Genomic DNA, 14505 nt, shown 5'->3' with positions numbered 1-14505 from the left:
CATGTTATTAACCCCTGAAACATTGACAGAAGGTCTTTGTTTAAAATCGGACCATGCTTGGGTCGGCTTATGAGTGGACAAAGGGAAGGAGGGATCAAAAGAGATGGGCTGAGTTGGGATGTCACTCTAGCCCTATCTTGTTATCTTTTGCCGAAAATGTATAACCATCGTGCCTTGACAATGTAACGTCACTTATCCGTAGGGAGTGTGTACGCTCGATCGAGAATGTATATCCTCTGTCTGATAAGTCTTGCCGGCCGGTAAAATAAAGACTGCTTTGTTCAAAGCACAAGAGGTATTCGACTCAGTAATTTTACTGAACCAGATTGAGAGAAAAGAATCTACATTTACAGGAAATGAGACTGGGAGAGTCTGATCACCGAGCACAATTGTCCAGCATGAGGCCGTGCAATGGGATGTGAAGTGAGATCACTTTCTGTCTCTAAACACAGTCACAGTGAATCTTGTGTGTGTTTTAGAGTAAAGGGCTTTGATCTAAGAGGTGACTCCAGTTTGAGGCAGAGCCCAGCGGTGGGGCTGAACTCACACCGACACCATCAGATCTCAATGTTCAAATATTTCCCATCTGGTGAGAAAGCCAATGGAAAGATTGAACCGGAAGCATCATAGTCAATTCATTGATCACGATGCACAAACCAATCTGAAATACCAGCACAGCTTAATATCGACAGAATCAATTATTCAATCATGAATATTTGGAATTAACAGAAAATATATTGATAAGTACTACTCTTGAAGCATTGATCACTCGAGATATGTAGTATTCGAATAAACAAACACAGATATGGAGAGTTGCAATTTATTGATTGGCGTCGTACTTGACCCTGAGATGAGCTTCCGAACCCATATTCCCTCAATCACCAAGTACGTTTACTTCCAGCTCCATAACATCGCCGGTCTCTGCCCCTTCCTCAGCTCAACTGCTCAAACCCTCATCCATGTCTCTGTTACCACTACATTGGACTATTCCATTGCTCTCCTGATCGGCCTCACACCTCGCAAGCTTAAGCTTATCAAAAACAATCCTTACTCAAGAACACAAATAGCAGCAGGTGTAGGCCATATGGCCCTCCCGTCTGCTCCACCATTCAGTAAGATCTCTATTTGATAGAGAATTTCAAAGATTCACAACTCTTAAGTGAAGAAATATCTCATCTCAGTCTTAAATGGCCAATCTCTTATCCTAATACTAGGACCACTAGCTCTAGACTATCCAGCCTGTGTCAATTCTATGTTTCAATGATATCACCTTCCATTCTTCGAAACTCCAGAGAATATAGGCCTATTCGAATCAATCTGTCCTCAGCCCCCTCATCCCAACTTGTACTAATTTCCATTCACCCATCACCCCTGTGCTCACTGAACGACATTGGCTCCTGCTCCATCGATTTCAAAATGCTCATCCTTGTTTTGAAATCCGTCCAGGACCTTGCCCCTCCCAATTGCTGTAACCTCCTCTAGCCCTACAACCCTCAGAGATCTTTGCATTCCTCCAACTCTGGCCTCTTGAGCAGCCCCAATTTTCATCCCTCCAATATTGGTGGCCATACCTTCAGCTGCTGAGACCATAAGCTCTGGAATTCCCTCCTTAAACTTCTCCAGCTTCAAAATGCTCCTTAATACCTACCCTTTTGAACAAGCTTTTAATCCTGTGCTAATATTTCGTTACGTGACTGGGTGTCAAATTCTGTTTGCTAACAGTCCTGTGAAGTGCCTTGGGACATTTTACTATGTTTAAGATGTGATATAAATGCAATTTGATGCTGATAACTGAAGATATTTTAAATTGTAATATAACGAAACTACAGGCATGGGAAATTGCAATAGATTGATAACTGCAGAGGAAGAGGATTGTTTTGTATTGCTAACAGCGTGAATTATTTTAACGTGAGGTGGCCCTTGCACATTAGCTACCACACGGGCTTGGCAAAGCAAGGTCTTGGTCCAATGGCAAGGGGATCCAAGACGACTGGACACCAGGCTCTGCTTCATGATTCCTCTGGCACTGACTCTCACTGGGGTACAGTTTCCTCTGGCACTGACTCTCACTGGGGTACAGTTTCCTCTGGCACTAACTCTCACTGGGGTACAGTTTCCTCTGGCACTGATTCTCACTGGAGTACAGTTTCCTCTGGCACTGACTCTCACTGGGGTACAGTTTCCTCTGGCACTGACTCTCACTGGGGTACAGTTTCCTCTGGCATTGACTCACTGGGGTACAGTTTCCTCTGGCACTGACTCTCACTGGGGTACAGTTTCCTCTGGCACTGACTCTCACTGGGGTACAGTTTCCTCTGGCACTGACTCACTGGGGTACAGTTTCCTCTGGCACTGATTCTCACTGGAATACAGTTTCCTCTGGCACTGACTCTCAATGGGATACAGTTTCCTCTGGCACTGACTCTCACTGGGATACAGTTTCCTCTGGCACTGACTCTCACTGGGATACAGTTTCCTCTGGCACTGACTCTCACTGGGATGCAGTTTCCTCTGACACAGATTACTGTGTATCTAATTCGTGCTGTCACTGCCCTGGGAGTGCTTGATGGGACAGTATAAAGGGAGCTTCGATCTTTACTGAACCCGTGTTGTACCTGTCCTGTGATTGTTTGTTGGGACAGTATAGAGGGAGCTTTGCTCTATCTAACCCGTGCTTTGCCTGCCCTGTGAGCTTTGATGGATCGCTGTAGGGGAAGCTTTTCTCTGAATCTAACCTGTATTCTACCTGCCCGAGTTGTATCTGATGGGACAGTGTAGAGAGAGGTTTACTCTGTATCTCATCATAATCATTGGCAGGCCCTTGAAACATAGAAAATAGGTGCAGGAGTAGGCCATTCGGCCCTTCGAGCCTGCACCACCATTCAATATGATCATGGCTGATCATGCAACTTCAGTACCCCATTCCTGCTTTCTCTCCATACCCCTTGATCTCTTTAGCCATAAGAGTCACATCTAACTCCCTTTTGAATATATCTAACGAACTGGCTTCAACAACTTTTTGTGGTGGAGAATTCCACAGGTTCACAATTCACTGAGTGAAGAAGTTCCTCCTCATCTCGGTCCTAAATGGCTTATCCTTCGACTGTGACCCCTGGTTCTGGACTTCTCCAACATCGGGAACATTCTTCTTGCATCTAATCTGTCCAATCCTATTAGAATGTTATATTTTTCTGTGAGATCCCCTCTCATTCTTCTAAATTCCAGTGAATATAAGCCTAGTCGATCCAGTCTTTCTTCATATGTCAGTCCTGCCATCCCGGGAATCAGTCTGGTGAACCTTCACTGCACTCCCTCAAGAGCAAGAATGTCCTTCCTCAGATTAGGATACCAAAACTGTACACAATATTCAAGGTGTTGCCTCACCAAGGCCCTGTACAACTGCAATAAGGCCTCCCTGCTTCTATACTCAAATCTTCTCGCTATGAAGGCCAACATGCCATTTACCTTCTTCACCGCCTGCTGTGCTTGTATGCCACCTTTCAATGACTGATGTACCATGACACCCAGGTCTCGTTGCACCTTCCCTTTTCCTAATCTGTTACCATTCAGATAATATTCTGCCTTCCTGTTTTTGCCACCAAATTGGATAACCTCACATTTGTCTACATTATACTGCAATCTGCCATGCATTTGCCCACTCACCTAACCTGTCCAAGTCACCCTGCAGCCTCTTAGCGTCCTCCTCACAGCTCACACTGCCACCCAGCTTAGTGTCATCTGCAAACGAGGATGACTTGCTTCCACGCCAAAAAAGGATGAGTTCACAGGTGTTTCAATGAAGGACCTAATATTCCAGGTCCTGAACTACATCCTGAAGGGTGGAAGATGCCTGTGCGTGGCTCTTTTTAACGTATGGTGGCCGTTGCACGCCAGCCATCACATGGGAAACTCAGTATCTAATCTGCTGTGCCTGTCCTGGCATTGTTTGATGGGATAATATAGAGGGAGTTTTACTCTGTATTTAACCCAAGCTGTACCTGCCCTGGGAGTGTCTGATAGGACAGTGTAGATGGAGGTTTACTCTGTATCTAACCTGTACTGTAACTGCCTTGGGAGTGTTTGACGGGACAGTATAAATTGGGCTTTATGCTGTATCTAATGTGTACTGTACCCGCCTTGGAAGTATTTGATGGGACAGTGTAGAGGGAACTTTACGCTGTATCCAATCTGTGCTATACCAGTCCTGTGAGTGTTTGATGGGACAGTGTAGAGGGAGCTTTACTCTGTATCTAACCCGTGCTGTACCTGCCCTGCGAGTGTTTGAATAGACAGTGTAGAGGGAGCTTTGCTGTATATCTAACCAGTACTGTACCTGCTCTGGGAGTGTTTTTGGGACAGTGAAGAGGGAGCTTTACTCTGCACCTAACCCATGCTGTACCTGCACTGGGAGTGTTTGATGGGATAATGTAGAGAGAGGTTTACTGTGTATCTAACCTGTGCTAACCTAGCAAGTTGTGAGGAGGACGCAAAGAATCTACAAATGAATATAGATAGGCTAAGTGAGTGGGCAAAGCTTTGGCAGATGGAGTATAATGTGGGAAAATGTGAGGGTATCCATGTTAGTAGGAGTAATAAAAAAGCAAATTATTATTTAAATTTTGAGAGATTACAAAATGCGGTGGTACAGAGGGATCTGGGGGTCCTTGTACATGAAACACAAACATTTAGCATGCAGTTACTGCAATTAATTAGGAAGGCAAATGGAATGTTGGTCTTTATTGCAAGGGGGATGGAGTATAAAAGTAGGGAAGTCCTGCTGCAACTGTACATGGCGTTGGTAAGACCACAACTGGAGTACTGCGTACAGTTTTGGTCTCCTTATTTCAGGAAGGATATACTTGCACTGGAGGCAGTTCAGAGAAGGTTCACGAGGTTGATTGCTGAGATGAAGGGGTTGTCATTATGAGAAAGGTTGAGCAGGTTGGGACTGTACTCATTGGAGTTTAGAAAACGTAGAGGTGATCTTATTGAAACGTATAAGATTGTGAGGGGGCTTGACAGGGTAGATACAGAGAGGATGTTTCCCCACGTGGGGGAATCTAACACTAGGGGGCATAGTTTCAGAATAAGGGGTCGGTCATTTAAAAGGGAAATGAGGAGGGATTTCTTCTCTGAGGGTTGTGAATCTTTGGAATTCGTTACCTTAGAGAGCTGTGGGGGCTGGGTCATTGAATGTATTTAAGGTGGGGATAGACAGATTTTTGAAAGATAAGGATTATGGGGAGTGGGCGGGGAAGTGGAGTTAAGGCCTGGATTTGATCAGCCATGATCTTATTGAATGGCGGAGCAGGCTCGAGGGGCCAAATGGCCTACTCTGCTCCTATTTCTTATGTTCCATACCTGCCCTTGGAGTATTTGATGGGATAGTGTAGAGGGAGACTTACTCTGTATCTAACCCATGCTGTACCTGCCCTGGGAATGTTTAATTGGACAGTGTACAGAGAGCTTTATGCTGTATCTAATCAGTGCTGTACCTACCCTGGTAGTGTCTGATGGGACAGTGTAGAGAGAACTTTACTCTCTGCATAACCCGTGCTGTACCTGCCTTGTAAGTGATTGATGGGACACTGCAGAGGGAGCTTTGCTCTGTATCTAACCCATGCTCTACCTACCCTGTGAGCTTTGATGGGTTGGTGTAGGGGGAGCTTTCCTCTGTGTCTAACTCGTACTCTACCTGCCCTAGTTGTGTTTGATGGGACAGTGTAGAGGGAGCTTTAGGCTGTATATAATCCGTGCTGTACCTATCCTGGGAGTGTTTGTTGGGACAGTGTAGAATGAGGTTTACTCTGTATCTAACCCGTGCTTTATCTGCCCTGTGAGTGTTTGATGGGACATTGTAGAGGGAGATTTACTCTGTATCCAACCAGTACTGTACCTGCCCTTGGGAGTGTCTGATGGGACAATATAGAGGGAGGTTTATTCTATTTAATCCGTGCTGTACCTGCCCTGCAAATTTTTGGTGGGACAGTGTAGACGAAGCCTTACTCTGTTTCTGACCTGTGCTGTACCTGCTCTGGGAGTGTTTGATGGGACAGTGTAGAGGGAACTATACTCTGTATCTGACCCATGCTATACATGCCCTGCGAGTGTTTGATGGGACAGTGTAGATAGAGGTTTATTCTGTATCTAACACAGGCTATACCTGACTGGCATTGTTTGATGGGACAGTGTAGAGGGAGCTTTAATCGGTACCTAACCCGTGCTGTAGCTGCCCTGAGAGTATTTGATGTGACAGTGTAGAGGCAACTTTACAATGTATCTAATCCATGCTGTACCTGTCCTGGGCGTGTTTGATGGGCTAATGTAGACAGAGATTTGCCGTGTACTGAACCTGTGCTAACCTAGGAAGTTGTGAGAAGGACACAAAGAATCTACAAAGGGATATAGATGGGCTAAGTGAGTGGTCAAAAAATTGGCAGATGGAGTATAATGTGGGAAAATGTGAGGTTATCCACTTTGGTAGGAAAAATAAAAAAGCAAATTATTATTTAAATGGGGAGAGATTACAAAATGCGGTGGTACAGAGGGATCTGGGGGTCCTTGTACATTAAACACAAAAAGTTAGCATGCAGGTACAGCAAGTAATTAGGAACGCAAATGGAATGTTGTCCTTTAATGCAAGGGGGATGGAGTATAAAAGTAAGAAAGTCCTTCTACAACTGTACAGGTCGTTGGTAAGACCACACCTGGAGAACTGCGTGCAGTTTTGGTCTCCGTATTTAAGGAGGGGTACACTTGCACTGGAGGCAGTTCAGAGAGGTTCACGAGGGGTTGATTACTGAGATGAAGGGATTGTCATATGAAGGAAGGTAAAGCAGGTTGAGCCTATACACATTGGAGTTTAGAAGACTTAGAGGTGATCTAATTGAAATGTATAAAATTTTAAGGGGGCTTGACATTGTAGATGCAGAGAGGATGTTTCCCCTCTTGGGGGAATGTAGAACTAGGGGGCATAGTTTCAGAATAAGAGGTCACCTGTTTAAAACTGAAATGAGGAGGAATTTCTTATCTGAGTGTCGTGAATTTTTGGAATTCTCTACCTCAGAGAGCTGTGGAGGCTGGGTCATTGAATGTACTTAAGGCGGGGATAGAGACATTTTTGAATGATAAGAGAGTCAAGGGTTATGGAGAGCGGGAGGGGAAGTGGAGTTGAGGCCAGGATCAGATCAGCCATGAGCTTATTGAATGGCGGAGCAGGCTCGAGGGGGCAAATGGCCTACTCCTGCTCCTATTTCTTATGTTCTGTATCCATCCTTTGAGGTTTTGATGGGACAGTGGAGAGAGAGATTTGCTCTGTATCTAATCTGTGCTGTACCTGCCCTGGGAGTGTTTGATGGGACAGTGTCGAGGGAGCTTGACTCTCTGCCTAACCCATTGCTGTGCCTGCCTTGTGAGTGTTTGATGGGACAGTGTAGTGGGAGCTTTCCGCTATATCTAATCCGCACTGTACCTGCCCTAGGAATGTTTGATGAGGCAGTTTAGAGGGAGATTTGTTCTGCATCTAACCCGTGCTGTACCTGCCCTGCCATTGTTTGATAGGGAAGTATAGAGGAATCTTTACCCTCTGCCTAACCCATGCTTTACCTGCCCTTGGAATGTTTGTTGGCTGGTGTAGAGGGATTTTTACTTTGCATCTAACCTGTGCTGTGCCAGCCCTGGAAGTATTTGATAGGACAGTGTAGAGGGATTTTTACTTTGCATCTAACCTGTGCTATGCTGGCCCTGGCAGTATTTGATAGGACATTGTAGAGGGAGCTTTACTGTGTATTAAGACCTGAGGTTGCAAGCCATCAGGTCCAAGGGACTTTTCCACCTTTCGTCCCATTATTTTACTGAGCACTTTTTCTTTAGTGATTGCTTTAAGTTCCTCCCTCGCTATAGCCCCTTGATTATCTATTATTGGGGTGTTTTTAGTGTCTTCTACCGTGAAGACTGATACAAAATATTTGTTCAAAGTCTCTGCCATTTCCCTGTTCCCCATTATTAATTCCCCAGTCTAATCCTCTAAGGACCAACATTTACTTTAGCTACCCTATCCTTTTTACATACCTGTAGAAGCTCTTTTTATATTGCTTGCTAGTTTACTCTCATAATCTATCTTCCCTTTCTTTATTATTTCTTAAGTCATCATTTGCTGTTTTTAAAAACATTTGCCAATGCTCTGGCCTCCCACTAACCTTGGCCACTTTGTATGCCATTGTTTTCAATTTGATCCCATCCTTTACTTCCTTCATTAACCGCAGATAGTTCCCTCGTCGCTTAAAGTCTTTCCTTCTCACCAAAATATATTTGCTTGTGGCTCGGGTCGTAATCCAGAGATTATTGCCTTTGTGGTTCTGCTTTTTAATTTAGACCCTAACTGCTCAAAATCCTCAGCAGAACTCCTTTCTTGTTCTGCCTATGTCATTGGTACGTGGACCACGACAACTGGATCTTCCCCCTCCTACTCCAATCCCTCTCCAGCCCAGAGGAGATGTCCTTAACCTTGGCACTTCGCAGGCATCACAGCCTTCAGGACTCACGCACTCGGCTGCAGAGAACAGTATCTATCTCTGAAACTATACTGTTCCTAACACTGCAACATTTCTTTTTACTCCCCCCACTTGAATGTCCTCCTGTACCACTGCGCTGTGGTCAGTTTGCTCATCCTCCCTGCAGTCCCTGCCCTCATCCAAACAGGGAGCAAAAATCTCGTACCTGTTGGACAATTGCAAGGACTGAGGCTCCTCCATCACTACCTCCTGGGTCCCCACAGCTGCCTCGCTCGTTGTCACACCATCCTGTCCCTGACCATGGGCCAAAGTTGAATTGATGAATCTAAGGGGTGTGATGCCTCCTGGAACACAAGGTCCAGGTAACTCTTCCCCCTCCCTGATGTGTCGCAGTGTCTGCAGCTCGGACTCCAGCTCATCAACGTGGAGCCGAAGTTCCTCGAGCAGCCAACACTTACTGCAGATGTGGTCGCGTTGGACCTCAATGGGGTCAACCAGCTCCCACATGCAGCAGCAGTAACACATCGCCTGCCCTGCCATCTCTAATGTATTCAATTAATTACGTTTTTACATTTTGAAAGTTTAGATTTTTAATCCCAGCTCTTAATTTAAACCAATGCCCAAGAAAAGAGAGAAAAACTGACCAACCAATCACTTGCCTGCTTTTCTGTGATGTCACACTTTGAATCTTTTTACTTCTTATCCTCCCAGGTCACTTGGTGATGTTTCGGCTGTCTGCTCGGCTGACTCACGCCCTTTGTAGGCTTACCGCTGCTCCCGCTCTCTCGCCCTTTCTGAAGGGATGGGCGCAAGTAGGGTTTTCCCCTCATATTGGTTCTCTCAGCACCTGCTGCAGGCCCAGTCTCGTAGCTATGTCCTTCAGCACTCGGCCAGCTCGGTCAGTAGTGGTGCTACCGAGCCAGTCTTGATGGACATTGAAGTCCCCCACCCAGAGTACATTCGGTGCACCTTGCTACTCGCAGTGCTTCTTCTGAGTGATGTTCAACATGGAGGAGCACTGATTCATCAGCTGAGGGAGGGCAGTAGGTAGTCATCAGCAGGAGGTTTCCTTATCCATGCTTGACCTGAAGCCTCGAGACTTCATGGGGTCCGGAGTCGGTGTTGAGGACTCCCAGGGTCACACCCTCCCGACTGTATACTACTGTACCGCCACCAGTGGGACAGGACATACCCAGGGATGGTGATGGAGGAGTCTGGGACATTGGCTGAAAGGTATGATTCTGTGAGTATGACTATGTCAGGCTGTTGCTTGACTAGTCTGGGACATCTCTCCCAATTTTGGCACAAGTCCCCAGATGTTGATGAGAAAGACTGGGCTGGGTGTGCCGTTGTCGGGTCCGTAGTCGGTGCGGAGGTCGATGCCGGGTGGTCCGTCCGGTTTTATTCTTATTATTGTTTTTCGTAGCGGTGGATCAATTGATGAATCAATATGATCTTATTGAATGGTGGAGCAGGCTCGAGGGCCAAAGGGCCTACTCCTGCTTCTAATTCTTATGTGCTTATTCCCTAGCCCAGATCCTGTCTCTATATTAAGAGCAATGGTCCCCACACTGACCCTGGGGACACCACTGTTTACATCCCTCCAGTCTGAAGAACATCCATTAACCACTACTCTCTGTTTTCTGCCCTTTACCCAACTTCCTCTCCACACTGCCCCACTCCCTTTAATACCATGAGCCTTAATTTGATCAACAAGCCTCCTGTCCAGCACTTAATCAAACACCTTTTGACAATCCATCCACTGCATTCACTACATCCATTGCATTTCCTTTCTCACTGCACTGTGTTATTTTCTGCAATAATCCCTGCTGTCTGTCCTGAATGAATCCATTTCACTACCAAATGTTGAGACGTTTACTTCTGTAACCAGAATCTACCCGCGCAGGGGTAAAGCGCTCTATCAATGACACCAGGAGCCCAGACACGGGACCGGGCTGTGCTCTGAGCAGGCGCAGTGCCAGTGGTGGAGGTGGTCTGAGGCGGAAGAGACGTTCCGCGAGTCAGTCGGAGCTTGTGGGCTCAGCGGAGGAATTAGACCCCTGGGTGGGCAGCTTCATAAACACCTGGTGTAGGCCTCAGGCCCCGAATATGAACCGGCAGGACACATGTTTGACCCGCGGTGATGGACCCGACTGCTCGGGGTAACTAACCGAATTCTTAGACACGATCAGCGTGCCTGCGCGGCCATCTTGGTACAGGAGCAGAGGGTGGGCGGGGCTTTAGGGTCCCAGTGATCTGGAGAGACAATCATTTCCTCATTTATTCTCAGTCTGCACAGTCAGGATGTAGAACTGAACCCAACCAGAGAAGAGGGAGTGAGAAAACTGCAGATGGAAGAAAGAAATGATGGAGGTGGTGCGATGAGTTTGGATTTCAGCACAGGGTGGAGGGAGAGTGTGTGGGACGGGAATTTACAGCTTTGGAGAACAAGAGAGGAAAGAATGTTCCATAAAAAGTAGGATTGTCTGCCCTCAATTTCTATCCTGCACTTCCAGTGCTGACTTTTGTAAACACCTTTTACAGGATATTAGAAAAGGAGGATTTACAGACGGGAAACTAGAACCAATCATATCAAGATCTGACAGAGTCACTCGATTCACTTGAATATCATCAGCCTTTGAATGTGAAAGGAGAAACGTTTGTCTGTTCTGTCTGTGGGAAAATATTTCAAACATCAGTGTGACTGGAAAAGCACCGAGACACACACACCCGAGTGAGAGTGTTCTAGTGCACTGACTGTGGAAAGAGCTTCGACCAGTTACACAGCCTGAAAAAACATCACACCATTCACAGCGGGGAGAAACCGTACACATGTTCTGTGTGTGGACGAGGCTTCAACTGATCGTCCAAACTGGAGAGACACAAGGACACCCGCACCATGGAGAAACCGTGGGAATGTGGGGACTGTGGGAAGGGATTCAATTGCCCCTCTGCGCTGGAAATTCATCGACGCAGTCACACCAGGGAGAGGCCATTCACCTGCCCCGGGTGTGGGAAAGGATTCACTCGTACATCCAACCTCACTGAACACCAGCGAGTTCATACTGGGGAGAGGCCGTTCACCTGCTCCGTGTGTGAGAAAGGATTCACTTGTTCATCCAGCCTGATGAGACACCAGCGTGTTCACACTGGGGAGAGGCCGTTTACTTGTCCCGTATGTGGGAAGAAATTCACTGCATCTTCACACCTCATTAAACACAAGCGAGTTCACACTGGGGAGAGACCGTCCGTCTGTCTCGTATGTGGGAAACGGTTTGCTAAATCATCTCATCATCTGAGTCACCAGCGAGCTCACACAGGAGAGAGGCCGTTCATCTGCTCTGTGTGTGGAAAGGGATTCACTAATTCATTCGAGCTTCATGCTCACCAGCGTATTCATACCGGGGAGAGACCTTTTATCTGTTCTGTGTGTGGGAAGGCATTCACTCGTTCATCCCACTTCACTGAACACCAACTTGTTCACACCAGTAAGAGACCGTTTAAATGTTCTGACTGTGAAAGGAGCTATAAAAGCAGAAATGATCTGATGAAACACCAACGCACTCACACTGGGGAGAGACCGTTCATCTGCTCCGAGTGTGGGAAGGGCTTCACTCTTTCATCCAACCTGCTGACACACCAACGCATTCACACTGGGGAGAGGCCATTCATCTGCTCCAAGTGTGGGAAGGGCTTCACTCGTTTATCCAACCTTCAGTTACACCAGCGAGTTCACAAGTGACTGCAGGGGTTGGATTCTGCTTTTATTGTTGCCGTTAATCACATCCAGGACTGAACCCTGTTCACTTGGACAGTTGGAGTTTGTTGCTGCTGTTGTAATTAATCCCTATAACTGGGCTGGAGTTTAATTTTCTGGATATCATAGAATCATAGAATAGTTACAGCACAGAAGGAGGCCTTTCGGACCGTCGAGTCTGTGCCGGCTCTCTGCAAGTCCCACTCCCCACCCTTTCCCCTGCAAATGTTTTATTTCTGGTACTTATCCAATGCCCTTTTTGAAAGCCACGATTGAATCTGCCTCCACCAGCTTTTCAGGCCGTGCATTCCAGATCCTAACCACTCGCTGCTTAAAACAAAGTTTTTTCTCATGTCGCCTTTGGTTCTTTTGCCAATCACCTTGAATCTGTGTCCTCTGGTTCTCGACCCTTCCGCCAATGGGAATATTTTCTCTCTACTCTGTCTAGACCCCTCATGATTTTCGAGCACCTCTATCAAATCTCCTCTCAACCTTCTCTGTTCTAAGAAGAACAACCCCAGCTTCACCAGTCTATCCATGTAACTGAAATCCCTCATCCCTGGAATCATTCTTGTAAATCTTTTCTGCACCCTCTGTCAAACAACGATCAAATAAATCAGCTTTGTTTCCAACAGACAGTGAGTCGATTCCTTGATTTCTCCAAGAGGAGACTAATTGATGTCCTGTTATCGACTGTTCCTTTTCTCCTTTGTATTTATAAAGTGCCTTTCACGGCCTCTGTTTTAGTGATGTTGGTTGAGGGATAAATGTTAGCCAGGACACCAGAGAGATTTCTTCAAAATAACGTCATGGAATCTTTTATGCCCACTTGAGAGGTCAGATGGTTCTGATTCTCAGAAGATCAAGATGTAGAATCAGTTTGGGTGGAGATAAGAAGTAATAAGAGAAAGAAGTCACTGGTGGGAGTAGCCTATCAGGACAGCATATAAATCAAGAAATAATGGAGGCTTATAAGAAAGGTACTGCAATAAGCATAGACGATTTAAATCTTTATATTGATAGGATATATCAATATAAAGATTAGGTAGCCTTGAGGAAGAGTTCATAGAGTGTATTTGGGATGTTTTCTTAGAACAATGCGCTGTGGAACCAACCAGGGAGCAGACTATCTTAGAATTGGTAATGTGTAATGCGACTGGGATTAATTCATGATCTCATAGTAAAGGATCCTCTTGGGAAGAGTGATCATAGTATGGTAGAATTCCAAATTCGGTTTGAGGGTGAGAAACTTGGGTCTCAAAATAGTGCCCTGAAAAATAAAGGCAATTACAAAGGAAGGGTAAGACAGTAGATAAGGAGTGGCAGACATTTAAGGAGCTATTTCATAACTCAGCAAAGATAGATTCCAATGAGAAAGAAAGACTCTAAGAAGGATGAACCATCCATGGCTAACTAAGAAGTAAAGGGTGGTATCAAATTGAAAACAAAGGCATACAATGTTGCGAAGATTAATGAAAGGCCAGAAGATTGGGAACTTTTTAGAAAATAGCAAAGGACAACGAAAACAAAAGTGAATAGATTGAGAGTAAACTAGCAAGAAATATAAAAACAGACAGTAAGAGCTTCTACAGGTATATAAAAAGGAAGAGAGTAGCTAAGTTGGTCCCTTAGAAGATGAGACTGGGGAATTAATAATGGGAAACAAGGAAATGGCAGAGAATTTAAATAAATATTTTGTATCGGTCTTCGCTGCAAAAGACACTGAAAGCATCTCAATAATTGATAATCAAGGGGCTATTGGGAGGGGAGAACTTAAAACAATCACTATTGCTAGGGAAAAAAGGTACTCGGCAAACTAATGGGACTAAAGGTGGACAATCCCCTGGTCCTAATAGCCTGCATCCTAGGGTCTTAAAAGAAATGGCTGCAGAGATGGTGGCCACATTGGTTGTAATCTACCAAAAATCCCTGGATTCTGGAGAGGTTCCAGCAGATTGGAAAATAGCAAATGCAATTCCCCTATTTAAGAATGGAGGGAGACAGAAAGCTGGAAACTGTAGACCAGTTAGACTAACATGTCATTGGGAAAATGCTGGAGTCCATTATTTAGAAAATCATAATGCAGTCAAGCAGAGTCAGCATGGTTTTATGAAAGGGAAATCATGTTTGACAAATTTGATGGAGTTCTTTGAGGATGTAATGAACAGGGTGGATAAAGGGGAACCAGTAGATGTCGTGTATTTGGATTTTCAGAAGGCATTCGATAAGGTGCCA

At 45.5% G+C, this 14505-nt stretch overlaps 1 protein-coding gene across 1 annotated transcript in view; it reads left to right on the top strand.

Moving 5' to 3' along the window:
* Positions 1-12595, top strand: part of LOC139273605 (zinc finger protein 850-like) — a 160907-nt gene extending 148312 nt beyond the window's left edge. Inside the window, exon 4 of the mRNA XM_070890563.1 lies at positions 11490-12595. Within this exon, the coding sequence (XP_070746664.1) occupies positions 11490-12255 (766 nt within the window). The 3' untranslated portion in view covers positions 12256-12595. The remainder of the gene's footprint in view (positions 1-11489) is intronic.
* Positions 12596-14505: the final 1910 nt, after the last annotated feature.

This window comes from Pristiophorus japonicus, chromosome 9 (genome assembly GCF_044704955.1).
Source record: "Pristiophorus japonicus isolate sPriJap1 chromosome 9, sPriJap1.hap1, whole genome shotgun sequence".
NCBI classification, from domain to species: domain Eukaryota; kingdom Metazoa; phylum Chordata; class Chondrichthyes; family Pristiophoridae; genus Pristiophorus; species Pristiophorus japonicus.
The sequence above is the reverse complement of the archived record's forward strand: the minus strand, read 5'-3'. Positions and strand labels throughout refer to the sequence as shown.